Consider the following 20,385-nt stretch of genomic DNA (forward strand, 5'->3'; position numbering starts at 1 on the left):
GTGATCCACCCGCCTCGGCCTCCCACAGTGCTGGGATTACAGGCTTGAGCCACCGCGCCCGGCCCTGTTTTTGCTTGTTAAGAGACAAGGTCTCACTATGTTGCCCAGGCTGGCCTCCAACTCCTGAGTTCAAGGGATCCTCCCACCTCAGCCTCCAGAGTAGCAGCTGGGACTACACACATGCACCATCTTGCTTGCCTCTTTTTCCTTCCTTTTTATTATTTTTTGGATTTTTTTTTTTTTTTTTGAGATGGAGTTTTGCTCTTATCACCCGGGCTGGAGTGCAATGGTGCGATCTCGGTTCACTGAGACTTCTGCCTCCCAGGTTCAAGTGATTCTCCTGCCTCAGTCTACTGAATGAGTAGCTGGGATTACAGTCACCTGCCACCATATCCGGCTAATTTTTGTATTTTTAGTAGAGACCATGTTGGCCAGGCTGGCCTCAGGTTATCTGCCCACCTCGGCCTCCCAAGTGCTGGGATTACAGGCTTGAGCCACCTGCCTGGTCTGGATTATTTTATGGCGAATGACACTGGTTTCCACCTGTAGAAGTGATGCAAAATCATATGCATATTGGTATATACATGCGATACTTTTAAAACAGTAGCACAAGCATATGGCAGACGTTTAAGAAACACCATTCCAGTGGAGCACAGTGGCTCATGCCTGTAATCCCAGCACTTTAGAATGCCGGGCAGGAGGTTCACTTGAGCTCAGGAGTTCAGAACCAGCCTAAGCATCACAGTGAAACCCCTTCTCTACAAAAATTTAGAAACAATTAGCCCGCTGCGATGTCGTGATGCTGTAATCCCAGCTACTTGAGAGGCTGAGGTGGGAGGATCGCTTGAGATCTGAAAGTCAAGGCTGCAGTAAGGTATGACGCACCCCCCAAAAAAAAGGAAAAAGAAAAACCATTCCATTGTTTCAAAGAGTTTTAAAAAATTTATGTAAAGAAATGGGGGATGGAATTTACGTAGAAATGAACAGGTATGTAAAATGTTTAAGCTCCTGAGTACAAAGAAGGTGGCCAGACCTCAGAGCCACATCAGGGGGCTCCCAGATATCAACCAAGCATTTTGCATTTCCCTCCATGAGCAGTGGGAAGTCACTAAAGACTTCTCGGCGGTAAGATGAGAGGAGAAAGAAGGTAGAGGCTGTAGACTTAGAGGCTGAAGCTGATGCCACAGATCTGGCCAGTGGGAAACCTCTCCTCTGTGACTCTATCTCTTGTACCTGGTGGGTGGACTCCCGCTATCACAGCCCTCTAAGGCTCTCTCCAATACCGCTCCGATCCCGCAAACTCTGGTCTTTGTCTGAACCCGATCTCCCCACCTTCACGTACACTGCCTTTCACAGCCCGCCTAACCCCGCTCCCCCAGGATGGTCACCACCACAGCCCCCGCCACTCACTGTTTGCCGTAGTTGCCTCCGACAGGTTTGGTGACGAGTTCCTCCCCGGACAGGGACGACTCGGACTCGCTGTCCGAACCAGTGGTAAAAAACCGCGACATGGCGACGGGGCGGAGGTGCTACGGCCGGCGCTGCCGGACCTGCGGGGGAGCCAAGGCGTAAAGGGACACGCAAAGAGGCCCGGGCAACCACCTTCCGATCCCCTATCCCTCACCGGCCCCACCCAGACCTCGACCCAGGTCTCCCTCCACGATACACGAGGCCCAAAAAATACCAATCACCTGAGGTCTCTAGTCACACCGCTGAGCCGGGAGAGCGGAAACGCCGAAAGCGAGGGCGGGCCTTGCGTCACTTCCGGGAAGCTCCGACGAACTACATTGGGAGACTACAACTCCCAGTGGCCTTTGGGCCACACTGGGGCGGGGACAAGCCTGATAGAACTGGGCGCTGAGAGACAGCACTTGGGGAGACCGAAGCCGGCGGATCACTTGAGACTAGGAGTTCGACACCAGACTGACTAATGTGACGAAACCCCGTCTCTACTAAAAATACAACAAATTAGCTGGGCGCAGCTACTTGGGAGGCTGAGGCAGGAGAATCGCTTAAACCCTGGAGGTGGAGGTTGCAATGAGCCGAAATCGCGCCACTGCACTCCAGCCTGGGCGACAGAGCGAGACTCCGTCTCAAAATATAAAATATGAAGTAAAATAAAATAAAACCCTGACCTCATCCCGGAACCGTAGAACAAGAATGTAAGGGCCAGTGCCCATGTGATGAGCACTGATGGTGAGCTACTAGGATTTGGAGTGAGGCTTAGAGCCAACTTCCAGTCAGACTATTTGAGCTCAAATCCCAGCTCCGCCCCTTTAATTAGACAAGTTTCCTAACGTCTCCATGCCTCAGTCTTCCCAAGCTATCAAATAACAATACCACCTCTTTATAGAGTTTTATGAGAATAAAATGACTTGGTGTATCTGAAGAATTTGGAACAGTGCTTTGTACAAAATCAGCATATAATATTAGTATTCATTCTTCATTTCACAGTTAGTTCATGAGCATTCATTATGAACAAGCAATGTCCTAGATATTGGATACAGCAGTGAGGAAAACATAAAAGGTTCCTGATTTCAAAAGGAACTCACATTCTGGTGGTCCAACATAGTTAACTAAATGTGTAACAAGATAGTACTAGGCAATATAAAGACATTAAAGTATAGAGCTATAGAGGAAGCTACGAAGGTCTGGACCTCTCTGAAGAGGTGATATTTGAGCAGAGATCCAAATGACAGGAAGGAGGGAGCCATTCAAAGGTCATCTAGGGAAAAGAGCGTTTCCAGCAACCGCAAAGGCCTTGAGGCAGAAATGAGATTGAATGGTTCTAGGAATAAAGAGAAGGTGGCCTGGTGCGTGGCTTACACCTGCAATCCCAGCACTCTGAGATAATCTCAGCACTCTGGGAGATCAAGGTGGGCAAATCACCTCGATCAGGAGTTCGAGGCCAGCTTGGCCAATATGGTGAAAAACCCTCTCTCTACTAAAAATACAGAAGTTAGTCGGCCATGGTGGCTGGCCCAGCTACTCAGGAGACTGAGGCAGGAGAATCCCTTGAAACCTTGAAGGTGGAGTTTGCAGTGAGCCAAGATGGTGCCACTGTGCTCCAACCTGAGTGACAGAGTGAGCTTCGTATCCAAAAAAAAAAAGTAGAGAGAGAAGGCCAGAGTGGTATCAGTAAAGCAAGCAAGGCATTAATAGTATAGAAGTAGACAATGCTGGCTAGCTGCAGTGGTTCACACCTGTAATTCCAACACTCAGGGAGTCTAAGGCAAATGGATCACCTGAGGTCAGGAATCAAGACCAGCCTGGCCAACACGGCAAAACCCCATGTCTACTAAAAAATACAAAAATCAGCTCAGCATGATCTAAAAAAAAAAAAAAAAAAAAAATGTGGGTTTACAGATGTACAATAATCCTGGTTTTCGTTTTGTTTAAAAAAAAATTTTTTTTGAGACAGAGTTTTGCTCTTATCACCCAGACTGGAGTGCAATGGCGTGATCTTGGCTCACCACAACCTCTGCCTCCCAGGTTCGAGTGATTCTCCTGCCTCAGCCTCCAGAGTAGCTGGAATTTACAGGCATGCACCACCACGCCGGGCTGATTTTTGTATTTTTAGTAGAGACGGGTTTGACCATGTTGTCCAGGTTGATCTTGAACTCCTGACCTCAGATGATCAGCCCTCCTCGGCCTCCCAAAGTTCTGGGATTACAGGCATGAGCCACCATGCCCAGCCCTCTTTTTTTTTTTTTTTTTAAATAGTATATGTCCATTATTACAAAATGTAAGTGGTACAACAGAATACACAGGAAGAAAAAGAATATGCAGGAAAAAAATCTCCTTCCCACCCTGACCTCCAGTTCCTCAGCTTTTCTCTCTAGAAGCAAACCCAATTGTCAATTTATAGTGTCATCTTCCAGATGTCACTCTGGGCCCTCTCTCTCTCTCTCTCTCTCTCTCTCTCTCTCTCTGTTTATACACACACACGCACACACACACACACAGAGTCAACCCTTGAACAACGTGAGTTTAAACCGTTCAGGTCTACATGTATATGGATTTTATTCAATAAATACAGCCAATCCTCCACACAAGTGGGTTCCACATCTGGAACTAAATGCCAGTCAAAAATAACAGTATTTGCTATTTAAATACTGATTTAAATATGATTAGAAACCTGCGTATACCAAGGGCCTATGTTTTGTAACTACGGATTCCACAGGGGCAACTGCGAGACTTGAAGATGCACGGATTTTCTCATACCTCCTGGGAGTCCTGGAACCAATCTTCTGAGGATTTCAAGGAATGACTAGATAGAGAGAAAAGGATATAGACAGCTGGTGTATTGTGAGTATATATGTATATATATATAATTATATATGTATATATAATCATATAGCTCAGGGTGTGTATGTGGGGTGTGTGTGTGTGTGTGTCTGTCTGTCTGTCTACCTGGCACATATCTATCCCTTCCCTTGTTTCCTGCATCTTTTCATTATTCCTATATCTTGCAGCTCGTTCTGCATCAGTGCATATGGCTCTGTTGCATTCTTTTTTTTAGAGACAGAGTCTCATTCTGTTACCAGGCTGGAGTGCAGTGGCAAGGTCTCGGCTCACTGCCATCTCCGCCTCCTGGATTCAAGTGTTTCCCCTGCCTCAGCCTCCCAAGTAGCTGGGATTATAGGCACCCACCACCACGCCCAGCTATTTTTGTATTTTTAGTAGAGACAGGTTTTTTTGTCATGTTGGCCAGGCTGGTCTCGAGCTCCTAACCTCAGGTGAACCACCTGCCTCGGCCTCCCAAAGTGCTGGAATTACAGGCATGAGCCACTGTGCCCATTTTTTGAGATGAAGTTTCACTCTGTCGCCCAGGCTGGAGTGCGATGGCACGATCTCAGCTCACTGTAACCTCTGCCTTCCGGGTTCAAGCGATTCTCTTGCCTCAGCCTTCTGAGTAGCTGGGATTACAGGCATGAACCACTGCGCCTGGACTTGTCTCATTCTTTTTAATGGCAGAATATTGTTCTATTATATGACATACCATAAAATGTATTCTTCAGACTTCTAATGCTGATTGCCTTTTTATTTATTTATTGAGATGGAGTCTCACTTTGTCGCCCAGACACTGGAGTGCAGTGGCATGATCTTGGCTCGCTGCAACCCCTGCCTCCCTGGTTCAAGTGATTCTCCTGTCTCAGCCTCCCAAGTAGCTGGGATTACAGGTGCCCACAACTGTGCCTAGCTAATTTTTGTATTTTTAGTAGAGACGAAGTTTCACCATCTTGGTCAGGTTGGTCTCAAACTCCTGACTTCATGATCCACCTGTCTTGGCCTCCCAAAGTGCTGGGATTCCAGGCGTGAGCCACTACACCTGGCCTAATTTTTGTATATTTAGTAGAGATATGGTTTCACCATGTTGGCCAAGCTAGTCTTGAACTCCTAACCTCAAGTGATCCACCTGTCTTGGCCTCCCAAAGTGCTGAGATTAGAGGCATGAGCCACCGCACCCCGCCTGATTGCCTTTTAAAAGTATTCATGATAACCCCAGGAGGCAGACCTCATTGTTCCACTTTAGAGAGGAGGATGCTGATGTCCGAAGAGGTCAAGTGACTTGCCTAAGGTCACATCAATAGCCTGCATTCCAACCCAAACATTATTTCATAGCTATCTGAACTGAACTGTTGAGAGATGTGTTGTTTTAGAGCCAGACTCCAACAATTTTTGAATGAATTCAACTTAATCTTTTTTTTTTTTTTTGCAGTAGAGTCTCATTCTGCTGTGCAAGCTGGAGTGCAGTGGTGTGATTATGGCTCACTGCAGCCTCAAGCTCCTGGGCTCAAGCAATCCTCCCGCCTCAGCCTCCTGAGTAGCTGAGACTATAGGCACACACCACCACATCCAATTAATGTTTTTGCTTTTTGTAGAGATGGGATCTCACTATGTTGCCCAGGCTGGTCTTGAACTACTGGCCTCAAGCAATTCTCCAGCACTGGCCTCCCAAAGCTCTGGGATTACAAGACTCAGCCACTGTGCCTGGTCTCAGTTTAGTCTTGTGACTAGGAAAGATGGGCATGGGCTGGGTGTGGTGGCTCACGCCTGTAATCCCAGCACTTTGGGAGGCTGAGGTGGGTGGATCACTTGAGGTCAGGAGTTCGAGACCAGCTGGCCAACATGATGAAACCCCGTCTCTACTAAAAATGCAAAAATTAGCCAGGCATGGTGGCGCATGCCTGAGATTGCCCAGCTACTTGGGAAGCTGAGGAAGGAGAACTGCTGGAATCTGGGAGGTGGAGTTTGCAGTGAGCTGATATCTCACCACAGCAGTCCAGCCTGGGTGACACAGCGAGACGCTCTCTCAAAGAAAAAAAAAGAAAACCTAATAATTTGCTTAATAATTTCTTCCTTTATGAGGATAGTAGGCTCTGTGACTGGAGACAAACATAACATAGGTGTATTTAATAGACAAGTTTTGTTAATACCCAGATTTTGATGGGGTCCTAATGGTCTCAGAGAGGGAAGCACACCCTGAAAGAGCTTTGATCAGTCTGGTGTCTCCAGTTCATGGGGGCGTTCACATTTCCCGTGGCAGATTGACTCTCTTCATGTGCCTGTAATAACACAGCCGGCAAGCAGGAAGATTATAACCATAACTGGTATTTGAATAACAATTTCAAATGCATAAAGGAACTTGAAGCTCATTAAAAACTTCTAGGTGGGCAGGAAAAGCAGCTATTACTAACCTCATTTTACAAATGCGAAAGCAGGACTCTGGAGTGCCGGGTAGGGCTCTGCTGTGACAGCATGAGATTCTGAAACCAGGCCCTCTAACTCGCAGGTCATAGAAGACACTTCTGAGTATATTATTTTATTGCAGAAGGGGGATGGATGGAGAGGAAGGAGAGGACAGAACATGGGAAAAGAGGAGAGAGTGCCGTGGGAACCCCTCTCCGGGACAAAATGCTGGATACCACACTCCCCCTCACTCACGCAATCCAGCCACTGATATCCCCCCTTTCCTTTGTTTAAAAAATTATTATTACTATTTGAGACCAGGTGTCACTCTGTCACCCAGACTGGAGTGCAGTGGTGTGATCATAGCTCACTGCAGCATCAAACTCCTGAGCTCAAGCCGGGACTCCAGTTTCACACCACCATGTCAGACAGTTATTTATGTATTTATTTTGAGACAAGGTCTTGCTCTTTCACCCAAGCTGGAGTGGAGTGAAACAATTACTGTACTGGGACTACAGGCACCCATCACCACCCGAGACTTATTTATTTTTATTTTTATTTTTTGAGGCAGAATTTCGCCCTGTCGCCCAGGCAGGAGTGCAGTGGTGAGATCTTGGCTTGCCACAACCTCCATCTCCTGGGTTCAAGTGATTCTCCTGCCTCAGCCTCGTGAGTAGCTGGGATTATAGGCCCGCGCCACCATGACCAACTAATTTTTGTATTTTTAGTAGAGACAGGGTTTCACCATGTTGGCCAGGCTGGTCTTGAACTCCGGACTTCAAGTGATCCACCTGCCTTGGCCTCCCAAAGTGCTGTGATTATAGGCATGAGCCACTGCGCCCAGCCAACACTTATTCATTTTTATTTTTTTAGAGATGGAGTCTTTTTTTCTTTTTCTTTTTTTCTTTTTTTTGAGACGGAGTTTCGCTCATGTTACCCAGGCTGGAGTGCAATGGCGCAATCTCGGCTCACCGCAGCCTCCGCCTCCTGGGTTCAGGCAATTCTCCTGCCTCAGCCTCCTGAGTAGCTGGGATTACAGGCACGCACCACCATGCCCAGCTAATTTTTTGCATTTTTAGTAGAGCCGGGGTTTCACCGTGTTGACCAGAATGGTCTCGATCTCTTGACCTTGTGATCCACCCGCCTCGGCCTCCCAAAGTGCTGGGATTACAGGCTTGAGCCACCGCGCCCGGCCCCTTTTTCTTTTTTTAAATTTATTTTATTATTATTTTTTAAGACGGGATTTCACCATGTTGGTCAGGCTGGTCTTGAACTCCCGACTTCTGGTGATCTGCCCACCTTGGCCTCCAAAGTGCTTGGATTACAGGCGAGAGCCACCACACCTGGCCAACAGATGGAGTCTTGGTATGTTGCCCAGGCTGGTCTCAAACTCTTGGGCTTAAGTGATCCTCCTGTCTTGGCCTCCCAAAGTGTTGGAATTACAGGCGTGAGCCAAAGTGCCTGGCCTCAATATCCTCTTTCTAAAATAAATATCTAAAAAGACTGTGAAATTCATAAATAATATAACTTTCTGACACACATAATTTTGTTGTATTTTGCTTTGTGTTTAATTTTCTCAATTAATGTCTTAGCATACCCCTTAGTGCATTTCACATAGTACATGTTCAATACTATGTTTTTATTATTATTATAAATTTTTTGTTTTGAAATAGAGTCGGCAGGATTTCTACTCACTGCAAACTTGGCCTCCCAGGATCAAGCAATTTTCCTCTCTCAGTCACTCGAGTAGCTGAGATTACAGGCACACACCACCACACCCAACTAATTTTTGTATTTTTAGTAGAGACAGGGTTCCATCATGTTGGCCAGGCTGGTCTCAAACCCCTAGCCTCAAGTGATCCACCTGCCTTGGCCTCCCAAGATGCTGGGATTACAGGCATGAGCCGCTGCACGCTGCCTATTATTGTAATTATTGAAAGACTACATACATATAGCTAAATGAACCAACGGCACTAATCAATCACTGGTTTGGTGTCTCTCATCATCTATTAGTTTTGCCTGGTTTTTTATTTATTTTTTTTTTTTGTTAGAGACAGGATCTCACTCTCTTGCCCAGGCTGGTGTGCAATTGAGAGATCCCAGCTCACTGCAGCCTTGAATTCCTGGGTTTAAGGGATCCTCCTGTCTCAGCCTCCCACATAGCAGGGACCATCAGTGTGCACCACCGAGGTCAGCTAATGTTTTTTGTGGGGTCTTCATTTTTTTGTAGAGATGGGGGGGTCTCACTCTGTTCCCAGGCTGGTCTTGAACTCCTGGCCTCAAGAAGTCATTGGGCCTCAGCCTCCTAAAGCACTGGGATTACAAGCGTGAGCCACGGTGCCTGGCCAGTTTTGCCGATTCTTGAGCTTCATATAAATAGAATCATAAGGCATATCCTCTTTTGTGCCTAGCTTCTTTTGCTGACCATAATACTTAGGAGATTGATCTGTGGTAAGTGTACCAGTATGATAGGTCATTCTCTTTTTTTTTTTTTTTTTTTAAGATGGAGTTTCTCTGTGGCCCAGGCTGGAGTGCAATGGCACAATCTTGGCTCACCACAACCTCCGCCTCCTGAGTTCAGGTGATTCTCCTGCCTCAGCTTCCTGAGTAGCTGGGATTACAGGTGCCGGCCACTGCACCTGGCTAATTTTTGTATTTTTAGCAGAGATAGGGTTTTGCCATGTTGGCCAGGCTGGTCTCGAACTCCCAACCTCAGGTGATCCACCCACCCTCAGCCTCCAAAAGTGCTGGTTACAGGCATGAGCCACTGCACCAGGCCCGGTCATTCTTCTTAAATTCCTGAATGGTCTTCAATTGAATGACGATGCCACAGTGTATTTATTCTCCTGTAGATTTTTTTTTTTTTGATGAAGTCTCACTCTGTCCCCATGATGGAGTGTAGTGGCATGATGTTGGCTCATTGCAACCTCTGCCTCCCAAGTTCAAGCGGTCCTCATGCCTCAGTCTCCTGATTAGCTGAGATTATAGGCATGCACCACCACGCTTGGCTAATTTTTGTATTTTTAGTAGAGATGGAGTTTCACCATGTTTAGCAGAGACCAGGCCAGGCTGGTCTTGAAATCCTGACCTCAGGTGATCCTCCTGCCTCAACCTCCCAAAGTTCTGGGATTACAAGTGTGAGCCACCACACCTGGCCATATTATAAATAAAGCTTGTATCAACATTTTAGCTCTTCTCATCCAAAGATGAGATCCTCTTCTCATCCAAAGCTCATCCACTTAACTGCGCTCTCTCTACTTCATTCCCTCTTACTCCCTCCAGGACACTGTCTAGCAATTGTATTTTCATTACTTTCAACATTCTTGTCCTTCAGCCACTCCTATTTCTTTGACATCTCCCTTCTGCATAAATTTAGACTTTTTTTTTTTAATTTTTTTATTTAATTTTTTTTTTTGAGACAGAGTTTCACTCTTGTTACCCAGGCTGGAGTGCAATGGCGCGATCTCGGCTCACCGCAACCTCCGCCTCCTGGGTTCAGGCAATTCTCCTGCCTCAACCTCCTGAGTCGCTGGGATTACAGGCATGTGCCACCATGCCCAGCTAATTTTTTGTATTTTTAGTAGAGACGGGGTTTCACCATGTTGACCAGGATGGTCTCGATCTCTTAACCTCGTGATCCACCTGCCTCGGCCTCCCAAAGTGCTGGGATTACAGGCGTGAGCCACCACGCCCGGCCCAAAATTTTAAAAAAATTAGCCAGGCATGGCTGGGCACAGTGGCTCAGACTTGCAATCCTGGCAGTTTGGGAGCCCAAGGTGGGTGGATCACTTGAGCTCTGGCGTATAAGACCAGTCTGAACAATATGGTGAAATCTCATCTCTACCGAAAATACAAAAAATTAGCCAGGTATGGTGGTGTGTGCCTGCAGTCTTAGATGCTCAGGAGGCTGAGGCAGGAGGATCCCTTGAGCCCAGGAGGTTGAGGTTGCAGTGAGCTATGATTATGCCACTGTACTCCAGCCTGGGTGACAGAGCAAGACTCTTGGTCTCCAATAAAACAAAAATGAAAACAAGCCCTCCAGTGCACACTAAGGTCTGAGGAACATTGGTATAATGAAACGTAAAGGTGAGAGGCAGGAGTCATCACAGCATGATCAGAGCTGAAATTGCCTGAGTGTTGACTGGGCTGTCCCATGATCTCACGTCATTTCCAAAAGCACCTTATGAATTGGTGGTGCTATTATTATCCCATTGGACAGATTGGGAAACTGAGGTGCAGAGAGGTGAAGTGACTTGCCCAAGGTCATTGAGCGAGTGGATGGCAGGGTTGGCACCTGAAAGTCAGTTCCTTCTGTCCCCAAAGCCCATGCTGTTAACCGGTGCATCGGAATTTCCTAGATCTGGGTCCACAAACATCACTGGTCATGATGGAGTAGTCTCAGGGGGAACTTGTATGTATGTTCATTTTAAATTCCAATAGTTACCTTAACTATTTAATATATAGCAGAAAATACATACACAACACCTCAAACTCATGATTTTAATAATAATGGTTCCCTTTAAAATAACTGAATTTATTTGATGAAAAATATTAAGTAAATAAAAGTACTGTTAGGTTCAGATATGGCAAATACGGTAGAGAGGGTAACAGTGAAGTATGAGAAACACGAAGCCAGACTCTGTCTTGCTGTGTCACCAGGCTGGAGTGCAGTAGCTCAATTGCAGCTCACCACAACCTCCGCCACCTGGGTGCAAGCAATTCTTGTGCCTCAGCCTCCCAAGTAGCTGGGACTACAGGCGCATGCCACTGCACCTGGCTAATTTTATATGTTTTTTGAGACAGAGTTCTGCTTTTGTTGCCCAGTCTGGAATGCAATGTCACGATCTCGGCTCACCGCAACCTCCGCCTCCCAGGTTCAAGTGATTCTCCTGCCTCAGCCTCCTGTGTAGCTGGGATTATGCGTGCATGTCACCAGGCCCAGCTGATTTTGTATTTTTAGTAGAGATGGGGTTTCATGTTGGTCAGGCTGATCTTGAACTCCTGACCTCTGGTGATCCACCCACCTCAGCCGCCCAAAGTGCTGGGATTATATGCGTGAGCCGCTGCGCCTGGCCCAGACTTAGTTTACTGTAAAAATATGTAACAATTTGTATATTTTACTGTGTATATAAATTGCACCTCATAAATACTGAAGGCCAAGAGCAATGGCTCATGGCCATAAGCCAAGGGGGGATTGCCTGAGCTCAGGAGCTCAAGACCAGCCTGGGTAACGTGGAGATTCTGTCTCTTAAAAAAAAAAAAAAAAAGGTCGGGTGTAGTGGCTCATGCCTGTAATCCCAGCACTTTGGGAGGCTGAGGCAGGCGGATCACGAGGTCAAGAGATCGAGACCATCCAGGCCAACATGGTGAAACCCCCATCTCTACTAAAAATACAGAAAAATCAGCTGGGCGTGGTGGCATGTGCCCATAGTCCCAGCTACTTGGGAGGCTGAGGCAGGCGAATTGCTTGAACCCAGGAGGTGAAGGTTGCAGTGAGCTGAGATCGTGCCACTGCACTCCAGCCTGGCGCCTGGCGACAGAGCAAGACTCTGTCTCAAAAGTAAAAAAAAAAAAAAAAAAAAGGGTGGGCTTGGCAGCATGCACCTGTAGTCCCAGGTACTTGAGAGGCCAAGGTTGGAGGACTGTTGGAACCTAGGAGGTCAAGGCTACAGTGAGCTGTGACTGTGCCACTGCACTTCAGCATGGGTGACAAGAGTGCAACCCTGTCTCTAAAAATAAATAAAATGCCTCAGTAGGGTGTGATGTCAGGATGAGTAGATAGATTTGATGGGGGCTGGGCTACATAATGAAGCACAATGTTCACATAGACCCTAGGGGTGCATGCTCAGGACAACTCACTGCACAATTCTTTCCACTTCTGTTTGAAAGCTTTCATGTTAGAATGTCCAACACGATTATTTACAGATTGTCCCATACAATGAATATATGAATGAATGAATACATAAGGCCTCAAAGATGGCAGAGGCTGGGCAGGGTGGCTCCCACCTATAATCCCAGCACTTTGGGAGGCCAAGGCGGGTGATCACCTGAGTCAGGAGCTTGAGACCAGCCTGGCCAATATGGTGAAACCCCATCTCTATTAAAAACAGAAAAATTAGCTGGGTGTGGTGGTTTGTGCTTGTAATCACAGCTACTCAGGAGGCTGAGGCAGGAGGCCAAAGGTTGCAGTGAACCGGAGATGGTGCCACTGCACTCCAGCGTGGGAGACCGAGAGAGGAGACTACCTCTCAAAAAAAAAAAATGATGGCAGAAATCTGCTGACACACCTTTTCTATGCTTTCTACATAAAGGAAAGGGGGTATGTATTACTTTCATAATAAAAGTATTTTCTTTTTAGAGACAAAAACAGCACAAGAAGTCCACGGATAAAATCAACATTTATTCAGAGGGCACGATACAAGAAAGAAACTCCCCAAGTGGGAGACCATGACTGGCCCCCCTGCCAGGGGAACAAGGCTCAGCCCTTCCCTACTCCCGGCCCTGCTGGGAAGGCTGGGAGCACAGTTCGTGGAGGGGCTCTGGCGTGGTTTAACCTGGCAGAGAGAGGTCCCTATGGGTAGAGGAGCCCAAAGAGCCCGAGTATCAGGAGAGCTGGCACAGGAAGTCATGTAGAGGCAAAGCCAGGAGGCCTGACAGGGAGATCCCCAGCGTGTCAGAGATGCAGGTGGCTGCCATGGCAAACTCCCGGTGCTCATCACTGGTCTGGGAGGGCAGAGAGCAGAGGTGAGGCTTCAGTCCCAGACATCCCTGCCCTGGACAGGCCACCCACAGCCCTCGCCTGGCCAGTGCTGACCTCCAGGGCGATGTTGTGGAAGGTGTTCACGTAGGCTGCGCCTCCCAGAAGCCCCTCATACAGAACGATCAGGAAGACGAAGTAGATGCTTGGCAGGAAGCCGAACCACACGTCCGCCAGCAGGAACACCAGGTTGAGGCACTGTGGGCAGAGGGAGAGGTTGAACCTGGGACCAGGGAGGGCCAGGGAGGTAGGGGGGCCTCCCCTCCAGGGGCCCCTGGTTCTAGGAGATACTGGTGAAGGGGAGGGCTGCCAGGCATGGATAAAATCCCAACACCAGCCCAACGAAGTGGGTGTAATCCCAGCACTTTGGGAGGCCAAGGCAGGCAGATCACCTGAGGTCAGGATTTTGAGATTAGTCTGGCCTGGCCTCTGCTAAATATGGTAAAATCCCATCTCTAACTAAAAATACAAAAATTAGCTGGGTGTGGTAGCATGTGCCTATAGTCCCAGCTACTCAGGAGGCTGAGACAGGAGAATCACTTGAACCTGGGAGGCAGAGACTGCAGTGAGCCAAGATCATGCCAATTGTACTCCAGCCTGGGCAACAGAGAGAGACTCCGTCACAAAAAAAAAAAAAAAAAAAAAATCCCAACCTCAGGTTGGTGTGGTGGCTGATGCCTGTAATCCCAGCACTTTGGGTGACTGAGGTGGGATGATCACTTGAGGCCAGGAATTCGAGACCAGCCTGGCCAACATAACAAGACTCCGTCTCTACCAAAAATTTAAAACTTAGCAGAGTGGTGGCACATACCTGTAGTCCCAGCTACTTGGGAGTCTGAGATAGGAGGATTGCTTAAATCCAGGAGGTGGAGGCTGCAGTAAGCTATGATTGTGCCACTGCACTCCAGCCTAGGAGACAGAGCAAGATCCTGTCTCAAAAAAAAAAGGAGGCTTTCTAAAGGAAGTAGGACCATTGAAACCAGGATTTCCCGATGGCAGCACTCTTGGCATTTGATGTGGGTCGTTCTGCGTGGTGGGGGTTGTTCTATGTATGGTAGTGCATTTAGCAGCATTCCTGGCCTTTGCCCGTTAGATGCCAATAGCATCCCTCGGTTGTGGCAACCAAAGAATGCCTGTAGACGTTGCCAAATGTCCCCTGGGCAGCAAAAGTGCCCCAATTTGAAACACTGCTGGTAAAACAATGTGGGAATAGCTGGGCATCCTACTCAGTTGGGCTCGAACTCCTGGCCTCAAGCAGTCGCCGCCCTGCTGCCTTGGCCTCCCAAAGCGCTGGGATTATAGGCAGGAACCACCAAATCCAGCCAGGAAGCCTTCTTGACCCAGGGTGTAGGTCCCGCCTCTGTGCCCCAGTATCTCAGGGAGGTGCCACTCTCCCAGCCCTGACGATACCACACTGCCTCTTGTGCAGTGTGTAGGCTGCCTCTTGGAGGTTCATACTCTCCGTATACATAAGAATCATGTGGGGATCTAGGTATAAATGCCCCAAGCAGGTCTCCCCCTAGGGGTCCTAATTCATTAAGTCTGAGGTGGACTTAAAGATGAGCATTAAAAAGGACACACTCCTGGCTGGGTGTGGTGCCTCATGTCTGTAATCCCAGCAGTTTGGGAGGCTGAAGCAGGTGGATCACTTGAGGTCAGGAGTTCGAGACCAGCCTGGTCAACACGGTGAAACCCCATCTCTACTAAAAAATACAAAAATTAGCCAGGCATGATGGCGCACACCCATAATCCCAACTACTAGGGAGGCTGAGGCAAAAGAATCTCTTGAACCTGGGAGGCGGAGGTTGCAGTGAGCTGAGATCACGCCACTGTACTCCAGCCTGGGCAACAGAGCGACGCTCCATCTCGAAAAAAAAAAAAAAAAAAAAAAAAAGAACACACCCCAGTGATACTAATGGAACCAGTGAAACACTCCCAACACTTTCATCTTCTAGGTGCTTTCTGTAATGAAAATAAATGATATAAGCCCTAACTATGAAACAGGCTTGGTTAAAATTATAGCTAAAACCATTTTTTTTTTAGACGGAATCTTGCTCTGTTGGCTAGATTACAGGCATGAGCCGTAACTCCTGGCCAGCTAAAACCATTTATAAATTATAAAAACCCAGTATAGCAGCTGTGAGTGCTGGTTCATGGCTGTAATCCCAGCACTTTGGGAGGCTGAGGCAGGTGGATCACCTGAGCTCAGGAGTTCAAGATCAGCCTGGCCAACATGGCGAAACCCCGTCTCTACTAAAAAACACAAAAATTAGCTGGGCATGGTGGTGTGTGCCTATAATCCCAGCTACTTAGGAGGCTGAGGCAGGCTGAGTTCCTAAATTTTAAGGGCAGAGGACTTTGCTGTCACAGTTGAAAGTTTATTGTAACGTCACCTTCAGGGGCTGTGGATTTGTAACCTTAAAACAATGGATGCTGGTTATATGAAACTCCTTTTAGTAGACTGTTGTAAGGAAGGGTGTTTGTGCCCGTAAAGCTGTAAACTACTGTTTGCCAAGGGCAGTTGAATTTGCTCAGCACACTTAGGATAAATAACCCATTGACTACAAAGTCACTGATTCTATTATAATTAACCATGTGGAATAAAAGAACTGTACATTTTATTAGTTAGAAACATTATTTGAAATAATGTTTGCATGAAATAATGTCTCTTTGCATGAGGTTAAGTGTCCTATGATCATGCCACTGTACTGCAGCCTGGGAGACAGAGCAAGGTCCTGACTTTTTCCTTCTTTCTTTTTTCCTTTTTTGGGAGACAGGGTCTCGCTCTGTTGCCTAGGCTGGACTGCAGTGGCGTAACAGTTCACTGCAGCCTTGACCTCCTGGGCTCAAGTGATCCTCCCACCTCAGCTTCCAGGTAGCTAGGACTACAGGTGTGCACCATCACACCTAGCTAACTTTTGTAGAGATGTGATTTTGCCATGTTGCCCAGGATGGATTTTAACTTCCAGGCTCAGATGATCCACCTGCCTCAGCCTCACAAAGTGCTGGGATTACAGGCATGAGCCACCTGGCCCGGCCTAAGTCTAACTCTAAAAAAAAAAAAAAAAAAAAAAAAAAAAACCACAGCTGGGCACTATGGCTCACACATCTATAATCCCAGCACCTTGGGAGGCCAAGGTGGGGGGATCACCTGAGGTCGGGAGTTCGAGACCAGCCTGACCAACATGGAGAAACCCTGTCTCCACTAAAAGCACAAACAAACAAACAACAACAACAACAACAACACACACACACACACACACACACACACACACACCCCAACACACAAAATCTTGTTCTTCCATTCTTTCCCTCATCTCTATTTCTTACAACTACCCTGAAAAATAGGTATTGGCCACACCCGATTTATACATGAGGAAACAGACTCAGGTTCTGAGACCTGCCCAAAGTCACACAGTGGCTGAGTACTGAAGTCTGGTTTTGCACCAGCTTTGCTTGGCTCCTGAGGCTATACACTTTACATGGAGCCCTCCTGGCCTTCAGCTGCCTGTGCTTAGAAATGATAGTGTACAATTTATACTTCCCTGTAATCCCGGCAGTTTGGGAGGCCAAGGTGGGCAGATCACCTGAGGTCAGGTATTCGAAATCAGCCAATATGGTGAAACCCCATCTCTACTAAAAATATAAAAATTAGCCAGGCATGGTGGCGGGTGCCTGTAATCCCAGCTACTCAAGAGACTGAGGCAGGAGAATCACTTGAAACTGGGAGGCAGAGGTTGCAGTGAGCCGAGACTGCACCATTGCCCTCCAGCCTGGAAGACAGAGCGAGACTCTGTCTCAAAAAAAAAAAAAAAAATTTACACTTCCCAGTGATAGTGGGAAACAAGGGGGTTTGGGGAAGCTGGGAGCCAAGGTGGGAGTGGAGTGAGGGGCAGGGGCTTGGTACCTGCAGCAGGGCCAGGGCCCAGGTGAAACGGATTCGACAGCAGCGGAGAGAAGAGCGGGAGGCAAAGACGCCAGCCTGGTACAGCATCTGGTACCTAAGGTGGGGGCAGGGGGTGGGAGGAGGCTCCTCCAGGCAACAACCTGCTCTCCTGGGTGCCTACTGGGCAGGGCAGCCCCATCACCACGGCACCTTCCCAACCCACTGTATCTTGCTCCTCTTACCAGCGGTACTGCTGAGCATGACTCAGGGGTGTGTTTCGGAAAAAGAGGAGCTCAAACTGCAGCAAAGACCAGACAGGGAAGATCAACAGGGCCGTGTGGGTCCCAGCCCCAATCGCCACCTCCACACCCCTCCCAGCACCCTTCACTCACAAGTCCCTGGTTGATGAAATACTCAGCAAAGTAAACCATGACCAAGGGGACAATGTACCACAGTAGACCCTGGAAGAGGCGGAACATCTAAGCGAGGGGCCCGGAGGTGGACAACCCCCATGGGGACACAACCCAGCCTTCATCCGAACCTTGAACACTGTCCATCTTTCCTGAAAGGAGAGGCTGGAGCCGGAGCCTGCAGGGGAACAGAGAGAGAAGGGCAGATAAAGTTTTCACACTAAGACTTGGCAGAGGCGCCGATGTGCCAGAATTAACCAGATCACGCAGTAGTGGGAACCAAATTACATTCCACTGGATTGGACACTTAAAAATGGTTAAAATCACTGAGTGCAGTGGCTCACGCCTGTAATCCCAGCGCTTTGGGAGGCCGAAGCAGGCGGATCACCTGAAGTTGAGAGTTTGAGACCAGCCTGACCAACATGGAGAAACCCCATTTCTACTAAAAATACAAAATTAGCCAGGCATGGTGGCACATGCCTGTAAGCCCAGCTACTCGGGAGGCTGAGGCAGGAGAATCACTCGAACCCTGGAGGCGGAGGTTGCAGTGAGCCGATATTGTGCCCTTGCACCCTAGCCAGGGCAACAAGAGGGAAACTCTGTCTCAAAAAAATAAAATAAGATAAAAATAAAATAAAATATAAAATGGTAAACACTGAGTAATGTACATAGTTTACCACGATGAAAAAAAAGAGCTAACAAGGTGAGACTTCTTCACATCTCTCTCTTTTTTTTTAAGATGGAGTCTTACTCTGTCATTCAGGCTGGAGTACAGTAGCTCGATCTTCACTCACTGCAACCTCCGCCTCCTGAGTTCAAGCGATTCTTGTGCCTCAGCTTCCTTAGTAGCTGGGATTACAGGCACGCACCACCATACCTGGCTAATTTTTGTATTTTTAGTAGAGATGGGGTTTCTCCATGTTGGCCACGATGGTCTTGAACTCCCAAACTCAGGTGATCCACTTGCCTTGGCCTCCTAAAGTGCTGTAATTACAGGTGTGAGCCACTGCACCCAGCCAACGTCTGTTGTACAGCTCCACAGCTGGCCATCGGCCCACCCTGCCCAGTCTCACGGGCCCTTCTCTGGTTCTAGAACATCCCAGCTCATCCCCACCGCAGGGCCTCAGCACTTGTGACTGGAATGCCTGGCACAGGGTAAGAAGGATCTTGCAGTGAGCCATGATCGCGCCACTGCACTCCAGCCTAGGCGACAGAGTGAGACTCTGTCTCAAAAAAAAAAATAAAAGGCCGGGCTCGGTGGCTTATGCCTGTAATCCTAGCACTTTGGGAGGCTAAGGTGGGTGGATCATCTGAGGTCAGGAGTTCAAGACCAGCCTGGCCATCATTATGAAACCCCATCTTAAAAAAAAAAAAAATTCAGCTCCAAAGGAGGAAGACTTTGTCCATAATTGGAGCTCTCCTTCCTTCCCTGCCTCCCTCTGTCCTTCCCTGCCTCCCTCTCTCCTTCCTTCCTTCCCTCCCTCCTTTCTTCCTTCTTCTCTCTCTTTCTTTTTTTTTGATAGACAGGGTCTTGCTCTGTCGCCCAGGCTGGACTCAAACTCCTGAGCTCCAGCGATCCTCCTGCCTCAGCCTCCCAAAGTGCTGGGATATTACTGGCGTGAGCCACTGTGCTCGGCCTCAACAAGTATTTCTGAAATAGATGAAAGCTTTTCCCATAACAGTATGCCCACTCTCTTTCCCCACTTAACTGTGTCCATTGTAGAGAGAAGAAAGTGACCCAGAGAGAAAGAAAGTGACTTCTCAGAGGGTCTGTGTCTCCTACCTGGCTTCGACTCTGGGGCCTCAGTTCCTATGAGAGGCTGCCGGGCTGCACTCTCTGCCTCTTCCTCCCCTCCAGGGTCCTGGGGCTCAGGAGATGTGAGCAATAAGAAATAGCTAGGAGGAGGAGGAAGGCAAGGTCAGAGAGCCCTACTGGGCTGGGGAGGTCCCAGGAACCGTCTAGGCCACTCTTACCCACGGAACACCTCTACCGCTGAACACTTCCAAAGATGGGTAGCTCACTGCCTCTAAGGTGCCTACCCTGTGCTGGAGAGCTCCAACTATGGGCAAAGGCGTCCTTCTTTGGAGCTGATTTTTTTTTTTTTTTGAGATGGAGTCTCACTGTTGCCTAGGCTGGAGTGCAGTGGTGTGATCTTGCCTCACTGCAACCTCCGCCTCCTGGGTTCAAGCAATTTTCCTGCCTCAGCCTCTCAAGTAGCTGGGACTACAGGCATGTGCCACCACATCTGGCTAATTTTTTATTTTTAGTAAAGACAGGGTTTCACCATGTTGGCCAGGCTGGTCTCGAACTCCTGACCTCAAGTGATCTGCCTGCCTCAGCCTCTCAAAGTGCTGGGATTACAGGCGTGAGCCACCGCGCCCAGATGGAGCTGAATTTATCTCCTTGTTGTTCCATCCATGGGCCTTTGTTTTGTTTTGATTTCTTTTTTTTTTTTTTTTTTTGCGGCGGAGTTTCGCTCGTTACCCAGGCTGGAGTGCAATGGCGCGATCTCGCCTCACCGCAACCTCCGCCTCCTGGATTCAGGCAATTCTCCTGCCTCAGCCTCCTGAGTAGCCTGGATTACAGGCACGAGCCACCATGCCCAGCTAATTTTTTGTATTTTTTTTTTTTTTTTTTT

General features: G+C 48.1%; 2 protein-coding genes across 11 annotated transcripts in view; both read right to left on the reverse strand.

Annotated features, from left to right (window-relative positions):
- Positions 1–1,805, reverse strand: part of LOC116526618 (eukaryotic translation initiation factor 3 subunit C) — a 22,509-nt gene extending 20,704 nt beyond the window's left edge. Inside the window, exons 1-2 of one of the 5 annotated variants that reach the window (XM_032243077.1) lie at positions 1,709–1,805; positions 1,411–1,550 (exon numbers count right to left, since the gene is read on the reverse strand). In XM_032243077.1, the coding sequence (XP_032098968.1) occupies positions 1,411–1,511 (101 nt within the window). In that variant the 5' untranslated portion in view covers positions 1,512–1,550; positions 1,709–1,805. Of the gene's footprint in view, positions 1–1,410; positions 1,551–1,639 lie in introns of all 5 variants that reach the window. The other 4 variants (XM_032243081.1, XM_032243079.1, XM_032243078.1 and 1 more) reach the window with 4 other exon arrangements.
- An 11,267-nt stretch (positions 1,806–13,072) lies between these two features.
- Positions 13,073–20,385, reverse strand: part of CLN3 (CLN3 lysosomal/endosomal transmembrane protein, battenin) — a 17,051-nt gene continuing 9,738 nt past the window's right edge. For 5 of the 6 annotated variants that reach the window (XM_032243086.1, XM_032243090.1, XM_032243088.1 and 2 more), the window contains 7 exons: positions 19,530–19,642; positions 17,878–17,924; positions 17,729–17,797; positions 17,579–17,634; positions 17,358–17,451; positions 13,508–13,648; positions 13,073–13,416 (listed from right to left, as the gene is read on the reverse strand). In XM_032243086.1, coding sequence (XP_032098977.1) covers positions 13,297–13,416; positions 13,508–13,648; positions 17,358–17,451; positions 17,579–17,634; positions 17,729–17,797; positions 17,878–17,924; positions 19,530–19,642 — 640 coding nt within the window. In that variant the 3' untranslated portion in view covers positions 13,073–13,296. Of the gene's footprint in view, positions 13,417–13,507; positions 13,649–14,347; positions 14,384–17,357; positions 17,452–17,578; positions 17,635–17,728; positions 17,798–17,877; positions 17,925–19,529; positions 19,643–20,385 lie in introns of those variants that run through there. The other variant, XM_032243089.1, reaches the window with a different exon arrangement.

This window comes from Sapajus apella, unplaced genomic scaffold, assembly GCF_009761245.1.
Source record: "Sapajus apella isolate SASKATOON/1434 unplaced genomic scaffold, GSC_monkey_1.0 scaffold51, whole genome shotgun sequence".
Taxonomy (NCBI): domain Eukaryota; kingdom Metazoa; phylum Chordata; class Mammalia; order Primates; family Cebidae; genus Sapajus; species Sapajus apella.